At 36.4% G+C, this 15007-nt stretch overlaps 1 protein-coding gene across 2 annotated transcripts in view; it reads right to left on the reverse strand.

Moving 5' to 3' along the window:
* Positions 1 to 7646: 7646 nt before the first annotated feature.
* The window catches only part of GRXCR1 (glutaredoxin and cysteine rich domain containing 1), a 32530-nt gene continuing 25169 nt past the window's right edge, over positions 7647 to 15007 (reverse strand). For both annotated transcript variants that reach the window (XM_085221919.1, XM_003205851.3), the window contains 2 exons: positions 9752 to 9817; positions 7647 to 7826 (listed from right to left, as the gene is read on the reverse strand). In XM_085221919.1, the coding sequence (XP_085078045.1) occupies positions 7647 to 7826; positions 9752 to 9817 (246 nt within the window). The remainder of the gene's footprint in view (positions 7827 to 9751; positions 9818 to 15007) is intronic.

Genomic DNA, 15007 nt, shown 5'->3' on the forward strand with positions numbered 1-15007 from the left:
TCATTAAGGAGCTTCCTAGCCATTTTGAATTACTCCTGATATCCTGTAAAACTGCTGACCATAAAATGCTTTCAGGACAGAATTTCACTGATAATATATTGCATATCCCATGTGGATTTCTACCTACTCTGCTGGGTTCTCATTTACAGTGAAAGTAAGAACGCTTTTATTTGCTGTGCTCCAGATACTGGTTCTGTTGTTTTTGTCAACACTGTGCTATCACTGTTTCCTAGTATATTTTTCTCTTTGGTGAAATTTCTCCTAATCCCTGCAGCTCATTGGCGGTAATACAAATACCATATATCACACTTCCAGAAATAGCTGTCACTGTGATGTGACAGTTCAAAACACAAACAATACACAGCAGCTTTTGGCTGTAATTCCCCCTACCACATTACTGTGTGCTTTCCTGATCAGAAATAACTAAGCATTCAGTACTTACAAGGAGTAGTGCAGATACAAAGGAGACATTCATTTCCATTCTGTCAAAGGCAAGTTCTTTCCCATTTTAATCATAATTCAGAGCAGCAGTAGGAAAACACTTCAGCTATCTTACTCCCTCACTTAGTACCTCTTCTTTGAGTTTCTGACCCCTTTTGGGATTTCAGGAGGCCCTAAAGGCACTCAGTAGATTTATCTTGGATTTGTCAAGCAAGGCTAAAGAACTGAGAAGGAAATAGCAACCTTAGCTACGAGGTTTAGAGTTTCTTAGGTAGTTTTTTCTTTCTGCAAGCCTTTCAGCTTACATAATCTATTCCAAATTCCACAATGAAATCTGACTTTATGGAATTTGTGGTGGAATACCTACGCTGTCGTCTTTTTCTTCTGAACAAACCTCTAATTCTTCTTATAAAAGAGGGAAGGGGGAATCCTCCTTTTCAGTTAGATTGTGAGTGCTATGAAAGAACACCATTTTGGATGATCCTGGGCTAACCTGAGAAGATTCAAAGTTCATAACAACTTTGGTACAAATTCAAAGGTTTTTTGCTTTTTCCTCTGAGATGCAAATTGTTTTCTAGAAAGGTTATCTGAATTCCAAAGCCAGTATCACCTACTAAATAAAAGAATAAATAAAATAAATAGAGATTGCTTTCTTCATTTGGTCCAAGATTATAGGAAGTCATTGATGAAATTACCTACTACATTTTGCATGCCCCTACTTATTCCACCCATTTATGTTATTCCTCGTATCTACGGGGGAAGAAGTAGACTTTGCTACAAAAATTGTTGCCTGATTGGTGTACCAAGTTATTTCTGAGGCTTGAAAACTACCCAAATTTCCAGTATATTCTAAATTGCCTTTGTTCACATCCAGCAATATAATATGTGTCAAAGTTGCCGAGATACTGGTATCAGCTTTTTTTTTTTTTTTTTTTTTTGACAACCATTATTTTATTTGCTTTCTGTAGAGATCATGAGTTGCTGACATGGGAGTTCCAGTGTGTATCGTATTACAGAGACTGCATAGGTCCCTTGTGTCAAATTTCAGATTGATATATTGGGTAACATAATAGGCCAGAGCCTGTTGTCAGTGTAAATGTTATGGCTGCATGTGATATTGGATGTGAAGGATCTAGGCAGGAAATATTTTCATCCAATAAAGATATATGGATTTAGGACCAAATGATGTTAATAAATATTTGTGCAGTTTGGGAATCTGAGTTATGGCCTTAGGTCAGCAGGAATTCTCACAACAAGGATTTCCTCCACCAAATCATTAAAATTCAGTCAACTCATCCGATTGATCTCTTATGATATGTGATATGCACTTAAGACATGAGCTCAGAGCAGCTTAAACTAGAGAGAGAATTCTCCTTGGAGTAAGAGATGTTCACTAAAAACAGCAACTAATTTTCAGCAGGAACATAAAATCCACAGGAAAACATAACTTTCAAAGCAAGAATGGTTTCTCCACCTGTTTAGACCTGCTCACTATACTTCTCATTTACAACAATCTCTGTATTATTTACATCATTTATATAGATGTATCGTTAAGTGACGCTTGGCAGCTCTTGGCTGTTTTTTGTTTCTCAAAGGTATTTCTACTCTCCTTAAACGAAAGAACGCTTCTGTCCCTCTTCTTTTATTGGTTCCTTTGGGGCAGCTCTAAAAGTCCTTCAATATCCATTTTGCTGTGCCACATTTTCTGTTGCATTCAATCAGGAAGACATGTACCCTTTGCATGATTACTATGGGCAGCTTGCCATTTTTCAGCAATATTTTTCAGGATTTCATGACCTTTTCCAATGAATTAAAAATAGAGCCTCAAATGACTATCTCCAGTTCAGGTAACTTTGAATACATCTTGGTAATATTTCTATCTGGTCCTCTGTCTTATCTACAGCTATTAAAGTGGCAAACCTTTTATTTTTTCCTTATAAGTGATCTGTGCTACAAAAAAAAACTATATCCTAAAAATGCATTAATGAGTTAATTGCTGTAGAGAATCTCATTCAGTAATAAGCAGCAGTGTTAGCAACTTAAGGCATAGTGATGATAACCCTAAACTTGCTATACAAGCTCCCTGAAAGGCCACAATCACTGTTTTTCTCCTACGGGTCTCTCAGTCTCACTAATGGATTAGGGCTGCTACTTTGTTTAGCTCTTTCACTCTCTCCCAGAAAACTGATGTCTAGATTATGTTGTATTAAGAAGGAAGTTTTTACTGTAACTACTGATTTCTTTATATATGGATGTTTACAACATTACAAGACAGGAAAAAAAAATTATAATCTTTTAGAGAGGACCTTCATAATGCTAGAGTTAAAGGCAACACATTCTTTTTTAAAAGAAATGTGAGACAACATTGTCATCCTTGATCTGAATTTCTTAGTGAAATTAAATACAACGCAACTTAAATACAATTTTTAGGGTTGGTATTAGTTTCAACGTACATTTAATACGATCACTTGATTTTCACCGAGAGAAACTTTTATTTATTAAAAGTTTCCTGCTTTGAAAAAAAAAGAAAATTCGATTCTAAAGGATAGAAAAAATCTGTTCCTTAATTTCACTAGGAGGCAGTGATTCTAATACTGTGATGTATTAAAATACATTTTTTTGCTATTCTAAATATTTGGGATATAACTATTATATAATGTAATTGCTACGTGGGACACATTCTTTTTTCTTATTTAGTTGTCTTAGCTGGGTTACTGGCACAGTAGACGTTTGAGATGAATTTAGTATACAGAAAAGGGTCTGGCTAAGAAGTGAAGAGCTTCAATTTAATTCAAGTTGTGTACTTCAAAGGGAAAGTTCAGTGTTGCAAGATGAGTATTTGCCTGCAGGAATGTGAAAATGTCCAGCAAAAAACAAATTAAACATGATCTCTACATGTGATGAAATTTCTTTTTCACTGAGTAATGAATCTGCACAATTTTGGCTTGAACTGCATAGGTAGTCATTTCTTTTTATTTACTTTTGATAAGGGAAAAGTCAGATCTCTGTGAACAACCTAAGATTCTTTGTTAGGAAAAGAAGAAAATTACTGATATAACTAGTAGATGAGTTTACATTGTGAATAACAGTAGCATTACCTAAGATCTGTGTGTTTTCGTAGTTGTAATGACAATTTTGGCCTGTGCATGGAGGGATGCCGGCAGTAATAGCAGTAGGTGCTACTGAATCCAATATGCTACCATAGCATGCCATCCTGCTAGTTCAGGAATGTGGCATAAGGGGACACCCAGAGCCTTTGCTGAATTGCTGCATTCTTTCACTGTGCCTCATGTGGGACTGAAGCTGTTAATGACAAATTTTAACTGGTCTTGTCCAGCAAAGGTCAGTGAAAATCCTGTGTTGTGGAAAGACTGAATGCAGCTTCAGGTCCACCTCAGAGAATTCTGTAACTGAAAAAGACAAATGCCGCATGGCACCATGGGACTAGCAAAGCAAATTCATGAGGACAATGGGACAAGTGTTTGTATTATTTTCTTCAGAAACAAAGGAAGGAAAATGGGACTGTAGCTTTGTGTTTAGCTCTGTGGTTTTCTTTCAGCCGTTAAGTTATGTCACTTCTGGTAAATATTACCTCAGCTTTTCATTATCTCCTTTCAACTGCATTCTGAACAGATTACACATATAAGAAGAAAAGTATGTAAGAGTAAGAAGTTAAATTATTTTTACCTAATAATCTCAATTTTGTAGATTCATTTAATAGCAAAATAACTACTTCTTCCAGGAAGGGTGTTGTTTTTACTTCAATTAGATGAAGTACTGAGATTGTTTTTGTGTCGTCATTGGCTCTATTTCTTGCAATTATGGTAGTAGTTGTCTTTTGTGGATAAGACATTTTCCAATATTCTGTCAATAGAAAACAGTGCCTTACAATTCCAATATCTTTGCAAAATGATAAGATAAAATATTTGTGGCCCATTTCTATTGCAGGAGAAAAATCATCACCGAGCAAAATAAGGTTCAGAACTGACAAATTTTTCCAAAAACTTGTGGTGACCTCTCAGTATGAAGCATGAATCCTTGCTTCGGCAGATGTGATATGATACTTATGCACTATTATGTATTACAAAAAAAAACTCAACTCAATGTCATGAGTACTGAAAACGTTCGAAGTGATAATAAGAATCAAGTACCTCTAAACACAAGAAAATGTGACCAAACTTTCATCTATCAAGCTACCGCAAACACGTTTCTAATGAGCGCTGAATTTATCTGCTGCTCAGTGTTAAGCGGAACTTAAGTGGAACATAAAGCTTGAATTTTCAATTCACTTTTTAACATACATGATTTTTGCACACAGACAGACTTTAGAACCTAAATCAACCATGCTATGAGTATTCTTATCAATTTAATTGTTTCCAGGCATCTTAGCAGTATTAAATGAAGAAGAAAATAAGGAAAGTCAAAAAGTCATAGTTTTTCCAATATGAAGCTTTTGGAAAATAAAATTTTATTTTCTTTAAAAAAGAAAAAAAGAAAAAAGAAAGAAAAAAAAAAAAGGAAGAAGGAAGAATGTTCTTCAGAGCATATTTTAGGGGGCGTAAAGCTTTTAGTAAATTCCAATTTCTGCCCAGAATTATCTACGTGAACCCAGACATCAGCAAAGATTGCTTTTCTGTGGAAATTCAGATCAATTTTATCTGCTTCATTGCTGCTGAGGCAAGTTGGGATGTTAAAATGGGGATGCTAAATCTGACTCACCATTCAGAACTGCTGTGATGACCTTCAAGGTTTATGAAATACTTTAAGATCCACTAATAAGAATTCCTTTATTACAAATATTATCTATGTGAAATTCCATGTTTGGGGGGGAAAAGGTCATTTTGAAAGAGTTTACTAAAACTCTTGAAAAGAAAGCTCACTATGAAGTTAAGGGGAGAAAAAATTAATCACTTTATCAATAGGCTATTGATCTGCAAGTGCACGCTAAATTAATACAAAGCCTGACAGCAGCTGAAAATTTAGTAGGAAAGACTATCTCTACTAAATAGGATGGACAAGCTCTCTGAAGGAGAAAAGATGAACTGTATGAATCCAGGATCAAACATGAAAAACAAGTTATGGTATAGCAAAGTATTCTAGACCATAAGAAATAGTACAGCAAAGGCAGGTAGTAGAAAAGCTCCTAGACAGGGCAACAGGACTTATGGCTATATTCCAAGTCTATAAATAATATAAAAGTAGCTATACTGAGTTCACTGAAGGCAATTGTAAAATGCAGTATCACATATTTGGGATTACTGAACATCCTATGATCTGCAAGAAGCATAGACTGAAATAGGGCATACTTATTACTATCATAGATCAGATAAAGGTCTGGAAAATAAATGCAGTAGAACATTAAAGAGTTCTTCAAACTGTACGGCTTATGAAATATTTGCTGGAAGATTGGCTATAAAAACAGGAAAGAATTCTGTTTTTAACTTTTATTTGACACAGAATGTGAACTTTTAGAAGAGAATGTGGGACTGGCAAATTTAGGCTCACTATGTCCCAGACTGGTAAAAGAACATGGGACATGGAGAAAGGAAATAGTACATCACTTGTCTGGCTGCAATGTATGCAGTGCCAGAAGATATTACAAGAGGACTCCCTCAATAGCAAAGGTGTCAAAACATTAAGCAAGAACGATTATAGCCTGAACTTTCTGTTGTATCCATATTCTCAAGATTTTAACTGATGGATAGAATGACAATAGGTACATCCTACATTTGTTTAAAAGTACATTTCTATTACTTGATGATATCCATATATATTTTTTTCTATCATTATGACAACAGATAAAACTTATCAAATATCAATCTGCAATTAACATCAGTTTGCATGTAATGCTAAAAGCTATGATTACAGTACCTCAAATACATGAGTATTTATGATGACTGTTTATTGTTTTTGTGCTTATATTTAACACACACATTAAAAAAAAAACTTTTACTGAGACCTTTGACTTTACAGACTGAGGCACTGATTTTATGCCCTGTCTGCTGACTAGACTCCTGAGGCAGTAGAAAGCACTGGTTGCCAGTGCAGCTCTATTGATGCAAAAGGTTTAGAATAAACTTATCAACCCACAGGTCTGGCTGATTTTTTTGAAGTATAACATCTCTTTCCTATGGTGCACTATTCCCAGGTGTCAGAAAACAGGGAAAATTAATGCACAAATGAATATTGTGAGACTCTGTTTTATCACTAGAGAGAATACTCTCTAGTGTGGTCATATATCCTTGAGTGTTTTGAGAAATAAAATCAGATTTCATTTTTCTCCACATCAGAATATAGCCCTTTTCTGGCTACTAGAGGATATTACCTTGAAGAGGAGGTTCAGGTTAGACCTTATTGCTCTCTTCAACTGCCTGAAGAGAGGTTGTGGCGAGATGGTGATCAGCCTTTTCTCACATGTAACTAGTAAAGGACAAGAGAATATGTCCTCAAGTTGTACTAGGGGAGGTTGAACATTAGGAAAAACTTCCCTGATCTGGTGCTGCAACAGGCTGCTTGGGGAGGTGGTATAGTCACTATCCCTGGAAGTGTTCAAGAAATGTTTAGATGTTGTACGGAGGGATGTTTTTTAGTGGGAAATATTTGTCATATGAGGACTGGATAATCTTGGAGGCCTTTTCCAACCTTAGTGATTCTATGACTCTATGAAAAGTGGAGAAAATTGTTTTGTTCTGCTTTGTTCTTAATTTGTTCCTAATTCTCTTGTGTTCCTGTTCGAGAAACCCTCCAAAAATGAGATGAAGTTGTATGCAGTGATAGAGTTGTCTGACCACAGACCCTGCTGGAAAGAGCAAATGCTCTAAAACAGTTGCACTAGACCAGACCTTGATCCATAACTGTTACTAAGTTGAATATCAGAAATTTCCATGTGATATATAATGCTATGTTATCTTCTCACTTGTTTGGTGTTGCTGATTACCCACAGAAGAAGGGAATACCTCATACTCAAATGTAAGCACAGTAAGTTTGGTAGACAACAAATCTATCTATCAATGTAGAAACAAACACCTCAGAGTTCATGATATAGTCAGGCACAGGTTGAAAGAGTTCCAATGACCAAACCAGCAGAAGCATACTATAAATTGATTTTTATTGACTGAATTAGATAAACAGATTAATTTAAAAAAATCATATTACAAACTGCTGCAGTACAATAAAATTGAGTTGCACATGTGGAGATGCCCTTTTTAACCTGCACAGCTTCTGCAGCGCTGTAGCCCATTCTCATTGCAAGCTGTGCACTTGAGGGCTTTGAATGAGTCCGTAAAGCAGTTTCGAAACACAGACATCTTGCTCCCATGGCACACTGAGCAGGGAAGGAAACCGAAGCCCCCACATGAGAGGCACTCATGAGGATGCTGGACTCTCTGCTCAAAGAAGAAAGTGAGAAAGATCAAAACGTTACTTTGTCAACCATCATAAGCTCTTGGACAAAGAGGCCTCTGGGACAGCTTCTCAGAAACAAATTTTTGTTCCTGTCTTGAGAAACTTTCACCTCCCCATCCTAAGTTATGCCACCACGGAAGAACAGTATGTCTGCCTTTTTCTTTGTAGAGACATGCATGCAGTAGCGAGAGAGGCTCACTGCAGATCTGTCAGTCACATTATACCTCTGTAACTCATGTTCACAGTTGCTGAAATAGCTAGCAAAATGAAATAATCTGTACGTTGCTCTCTTGTAGTCATCAATTCTACTAGATACCAATTGATTGGTTTTATATCAATGTACGTTAAGATATTATGACTTTCATCATCTGCATGTTTATGCTGAATATGCTCCTATTAAAGTTAGAGCTGATCAGACCAAATAAAAAGCAATTCATAGCTTCTGACAAGCAGTGCTTTAGGAAATAAGTGGTGTGTTCATCTTTATGGGTTTAGAACACTAAAGCTTTATGTGGAAAAGGGAAAGATCATCATTATTCATGTTATATCTGGAGAAAATTGCTGCACACAAGTCTTAGGTTTGCCCAGGTGTCCTAATTCATGAGTAAAACAATGTTTTTTCTCATTTTATTGATTTATTTATTTGGCAGAACTAATGGAGAACACAGGGATTTTGAAGGCATGTTTAAGTTATACTTGCAGAAAATATTGCTAATTTATTAAGTGATTGCTTACTGGTGGTGTATGATTCTGCTCCAAACCCATACTGCAACGTAGAAGTATGTTCCTATTTACTTCACCTGATGATACTATTGATACAATTGTGCTTTGGCTCATACACAGCAGCTATTGTGCAAATTTATCTGAAGCAGCGTATTTTGGTCTTACTAGATATGCAAAATATTTACATCATTATTTCTTGCCATATGTCTTATTGGTCTGTTAGATTATTGTTATAGGTAAGGAGAAGTCATAGGAAGACTAATAGATTATGCAATGTATACATCTGTCAAGCAAAAATCGAAGTTATATGGAAATTTTTTATGGGGGACAAACTAACTAGAAATGCAGTAGCATGAGAGTATTAGAAGGGGTTTTTTGGTTAGTTTGTTTGTTTTTTTCTCCATTCTTCTTTACTGGACAAATGACTTGTTTTACTCTAGAGGCAATGCTTAGAAAAATTTAGTGTGAATCTATCAATTTATCTCAGGTGTGCCCTTGTCCTTCATCATTGCAATTAATCTTAAAATTTTAATACAATATTAGTATTTAAATAATTAAATTCATTATTACTTGTTATGTTTGTAGGTAACAACCTTTCCACACAGAAAGCAAAATATGAGAGCTAAGAAAGAAACATTTTATCTTAGTGGCTCAAAAATCACTATTTCTCTCTGGAATAGATTGTTTCAATAACCACTCTCTGTATCTTCAGTAATGAAGAAACATGACTGTCCCTTGTAACTGTAGCAAAACCTTTTTTTTATGATAAAACCCAGCAGGTAACTACGTATTCAAAGTAGTTGTTGTATTCAGTAAGCAGTTATCGTAGTCTGCTGTAGTCTGGCATTTTTTGTCTTTTAATTGTACTTACTGCGCAAATATTAGGACCTACACTGGGTTTGGTACTAATGTCATAGGGCCTCCCCATAGACAGTATACGGGGACAATTATTCCAAACTAACGAAAAATGTTGGGGAGAGGTACCAGCTATCCTCTCAGAAACAATAATTCTGCATGTATTAATTGCACGTACACATTTGTTTAAGAGTTTCTGGTTAGCTAATCAATTTCAATTTGGAATCATCAGTTTGTAACAGAAGAAAAGTAATCAGTTGAGAAAAACATTTTCAATTGTAAATATTCAGTGCATGTTCCCTATGATTAATTGCAGAAATACAATTACCTCAATTTTGGTTAAGAGATCCTGCAGTTCCCCAGATTCATTCATTAGCATAATTTTCTCAGCACCCTATTAGTAAGAAGAAGAAAAAGGTCAGCATGAAAAGCCTGAGATTATTAGAGTATTTGGTCTTGAAAATTTAAGCAAGTTGAGTACAAATTTGACTCACATTAAGTATTTTGTAACTAGGAAAGATAGAAGGAGGGAACAGTCTAATGGCAGCTATTGTAGAACTGTCTGAGGTTAGTTACCAAGTGTTGTACTGCATTTCCCCTTCATAAAAAGTGACATAGCTTGGAAATTCTGGTTGTGTTCACTTTACTTTACAGAGTATGCCTCTTGACAGAATAAAAAATATGTCTAGTTACTATATCAAAAATTACAGTTACTCAAATATACAACACATCAGAGAATGCACTAAATGAGAGGAGAAAATTTTATTTCAAGTATTCTAGCAGCTGAGTATTGAATTAAGACATAATATGTTGAATATATAACAGAGGAAAAGTGTAATGAAAATACTGTAGTGACATTAAAGTCAGACACAACAATGAATAATAATAATTCAGTCTGAATACACTGGGCCTCTGAGGGCTCTGCGAGCTGAACAAAGGCAGTGTTGAGTTAGTTCTTTTTTCCTTCTGAAAGTAAATTATAATAATTTTTTAGAGAAAAAAAAAAAAAGGTGTTAAAGATGATGTAAAGCTTTTTTTTCCTTTTTTTCTTTGATTAATTTAATTTCTTTCCCATCTGTAACTAGAGGGCTGAATTTGACTGTTTACACATCAGTTACAACTAAATATACTGAATTCTGACTACTACCAGTGCTTTCAGATGCTTTCAATGAGTGATTCAGAAAAGAGTGAGAAAAGGTGAGGAGATCTAGTCCTGGACAGAAGGAATGGCACAGTAATGAAACCAGCTAGTAGCAGAGCATAGATGAGGCAAGGCGTAGGTTTCCATCTCTCCAATGTCTTGTGCTTATTCACAGCTGAGGACAATTGGCCGTAAGTGATGGCTTCATGCCATTGCATTTCTTCACTTTCCTTGTCCCTGAATGCTCAGACTGCTATAATTCACCTTTGGTGAATCTGTGAGCAGAGAGATGCAAGGGGATTCTGGAACAGGCTGCAGGCTGACAGATCAGACTAGCTTTGAGTCAACCACAGTCACATCTCCCAAGGTACAGAGCAGGCAGGAAAGGGGCCAGCAGTTCTGCTTGTGGTTTTGTACTGTACACAGAACCAATTCAGAGTGTAGCCCAAAAGTCAACCAAGGGGCGTAAAAACTTTGAAAGAAAATTTGCATGACAGTCTAGTGAGTTTGTTGAAAGACTTTTTGCTGTGGCTTTGCACAAAGAAATGCACTTCTGACTCTGTGTAGGGTGATACACTAAACAGGTCCACTGCAGACACATTTACCTTGTTTGTTATGTCTTATGTAGAGATGTTTGTAATCATAGGACTGCATTTCCTTTAAGAAGATATTAATATTTTAGTGGTGTTAGTGCCACTTCTGCAGTAAATGCTACTCTTTCAGTGTTCCACTTCCAAAAGAATTTAAGAAAAAACTACCTGTATGGTAATTAATTGTTGTTAATTATGTGGAATATGGCAGGAGACAGACCAGCTATCATTTCTTGTGCTGCAATCTGTTACATATGGTGCACACAGAGCGTACCAGCTTCAACATGTGCTTCGCAGCCCTCTGTGTCCCCAGCAAAGAAGCTTTTAGCAGCTTCGTTCACACTTGTCCCCTAATCTTTCTCTGTTTTAACACAGAGTGGCCAGCAGGAGCGACTGGCACAGCAAAACCAAGGTTTGCCAAGAAGGCCCACAGAGCATTAGCTCAGGCTCAAACATGCTGTACTGGCTTGGGACAGTTTACACTGTCTGTGCAAGGAAGAAACATTAAGGATTTGCAGCTTTACAGATATAATTACAGCACTTCAAATTCTCTAAGCAGGCCAAGCCCTGATTTGCCCTCATGTAGGCGGAGATCATTTCTTGTGAAACCATTCTTGTGACTTCTCCTCAGTGATTCAGTGGTACTATACAGTGAACTGACTGGCTTTGGGAAGCCTGTAATTAAAAGTCTGACAGGTTTCTTATAATAGATTGATATTTCAAAGGATTTATATTTCAAATGACATTCAGTCAGCCAGCTGTGTTATTCCCAAAGTGGAAAGTCTCATTACTATGTCTTTAAAATTAAAAACCATACATCCAAATGGCTATCAGCATTTTCAAGTGCTTAAGTATGTCCTTTTGATTAACGTCTGCCTCAAGTGAAATTTGAATAAAAGATACTTTGCAGAGGTTAATCTACCCTTTGAATCTGTGAAGTCTAATGTGCAGTGTCTGTAATTAATGGAGTAATTAAAGCAGCTGTTAAATAAGTCCAATAGCTGCTTTCTGATCACAGAGTGATGCCTCTTTTTCTCAGATTGTAGTCAGTCTGCAAGTGACCACAGAGGGATGTGACACAGTTAAGAGTCTGTCCGTCTAAAGAAGGACATCAAGAACACAACTTAGAAGGGCCACAACATTTAGCCAGGAGAGGAGAGCTTTCAGTTTTGTGAACCAGGGAGATATTCCAAACTCCAGCCTGCTAATGCCCCATCTGCTAGTTTAAATAGCGGTCTGCATGGTCCAGCCCAGGGGCTGCAGTGAGGTGATTGCTTTCCTTTTGATAGATAAATGCTATGTGCAGACTTTGCTAAATCGTTCAAGGGTTTTCTGTGCTGTTTTTATTCTTCAAACTATTTTCTCTGTTTTCCTTTGATTATCCAGTAATTAGTATCATATTTCAGGTATGGTCCCACTAATTGCAGAACTAGGACAAGTCCAGTAAATTACCTACTACTCCAGCTCTGTGTTATCGTTAAACTAGCCTGATGCTCATCCATCATGAATGTAACCCATTACCATTGCCATGATGTAATTCTGATGTAATTCCTCATCATGGGATGCATCTTTATCCATGTATGGGTTTGGCTGAACTGAATGCCTGCTGACATGGGGAAGTAGCCTCTCTTCTGCATCATTCCTTACATACAGAGAAAAATTAGCACAGCACAGAAATAGTAAATGAGGGTGGCATGAAGCCAATCTCGGCCGCTTTGTGGTTTGTAGAGAACAGCTGAACCCAAGTATCTCTTGTGAACATGTATGGAATGAGATTAAACACCTGGAAATTTGCCAATAAACTGAAAAAAGTGCAACTGCAGCGTGATATAAGCACCAGAAATGTTATACTTGAAATGCAAAGAGCTAACAGATTTCTTATTAAGAGGACATGCAATTAAATCCCACACTTCCTGAAATTTCAAAGCAGGGGAAGCATGTGAGTGAATGCAACAATCATATCATACATAGCTTTACTGCCACAGAGTTGTTCACATCTACCCCTCCAAGGAAAAGCTCAGAAATATGATTACTATAGTAAAACATGAATGCAGTTGAGAGCTACTAATCACTGAGGCACTGGAAAGAAGCAAAAAGGAAAGTGTTATTATTTGAATAACAAATTTTACTTTACACAGGTATTTTCTAAGAACAATTACAAAAATGGCTTCATCAGTCATAGGAAATAGTAAATAATTAGTGAAAATATTTTTACTGAAAATCTCGCACCGTAGTAGATTGATTTCAGCTGAGGAAACTAAGTAGGAAGTTGTTTCTTTGCAACAATAATTATCATAAATGTACAGATTTGAAAATATTTAGAGTATTTTCAAATGACAGCTGAGTATTGGCATTTAGTCACATATTTAAAGTGAAAAATAAATGAATTAATTATGTTTTAAAAATATAAAGCAGTGAGCAAATATGTGTATTAGGACTGATCTATTTGTCTTTGTTTTCATCCCTTTCCAAGTAGGGGGGGGGCTTTATGTAACATAAATGTTTAGCAATCCTGGGTGCCTTTGTGAAAGAGTAAATGAATGTTCCAGTGTTTTTTTTTTCTTTTTTTTCCCCATGTTGCTTTCTGCTTTCTGGAAATCATTTTTCACTCTGCTTTGATACCCCAGCAGATGGCATAATTCCATTACAGATGGAGACAACCTCTGGTGAAGGGCGTGGGGGAATTGGATCAGACAGTAAAGAGAGTGCTGCAGAAAGAAAAAACCTGCATTTTGCTGAAACACTGATCTTTAGAGAGCATGTATCAACATATACAATGATTCAATCTTGAAAAAAAAGAGATATTAATAAACCTGCAGTACTGCAGCAAACAGGACTTCCCTTGCTAGGGACTAAATATGGTTTTTTTTTTGCTTCTACCGAAAAAGCTGGTTTGTTTCATTCCCCCTGTGCAAGCATGATAAATTCCACAGCCCTGTGATGATTTATCCACACAGCTTGCATTACTCCACAACCCCATCAGGCTTTCTGAGCGACTCAAGTACCATGTTCTTTGTCACATGCACATAAGCTTTGTTCTAGTGTTTTTGTTACATTTATCTCATTAAAAATAATCTTGTCGCCTTTCAAAACTGTTCATACTTTAATGAGGATGGTTTTTTATCCTTATTACTCACTGAAAGGTGCCTGGTTCAATATAGATCCTCTTTTGTATTACTACATACAATCTCCTTCAGGAAAGGATTTACTAGGAAATAAATATTCAAAATTAAAGAGAGAGAGGATCAAAAAATAATACATGATTAATTTGCAAAGACACCAGGCTTCTGGATTTCTGTGTACATTTGTCCTGCAGAAGATAATTATCACAAAAAGGCATTACAGAAATATCCACTGTCACCAACAGGACCAAATTATGTAGTGAGCTCTCAATTACACTTTACTGATACACAAGCACAGCACACTGCTGCCCTGCAAACACCCACCCCACCTACAAGGCAGCAGACAGAATCATGGAATCAAAATTTTTTTGGAAAGGATCCTTAAAGACCGTTTAGTCAAACTCCCCTGGAACAAATAAGGACAGCTAGTGCTAGATCAGAGTGCTCAGAGCCATGTCCAGCCTGGCCTAGCTGGAGTGACTGCTTCCACATCCTGGAAGAATGGGTAAATAACGGTAACCATCGCAGCATGCAAACTGGCCTGCAAATTATTTCTCTTCCTCATTGATTTGGTTTTGTCCTCTTCTCTTTTTTATTAGATCAACAGATCTTTCCTTAAACAATATGAATAGAGTTTGCACATAGTAATAGATGTTTTCTAAACCGGAATTCTTTCTTCATTTTCTACTTGGTGGTGCCATCAAGTAATTTGACAACTAGATACATCTCTC

Source organism: Meleagris gallopavo, chromosome 4, assembly GCF_905368555.1.
Source record: "Meleagris gallopavo chromosome 4, MGAL_WU_HG_1.1, whole genome shotgun sequence".
NCBI lineage: Eukaryota > Metazoa > Chordata > Aves > Galliformes > Phasianidae > Meleagris > Meleagris gallopavo.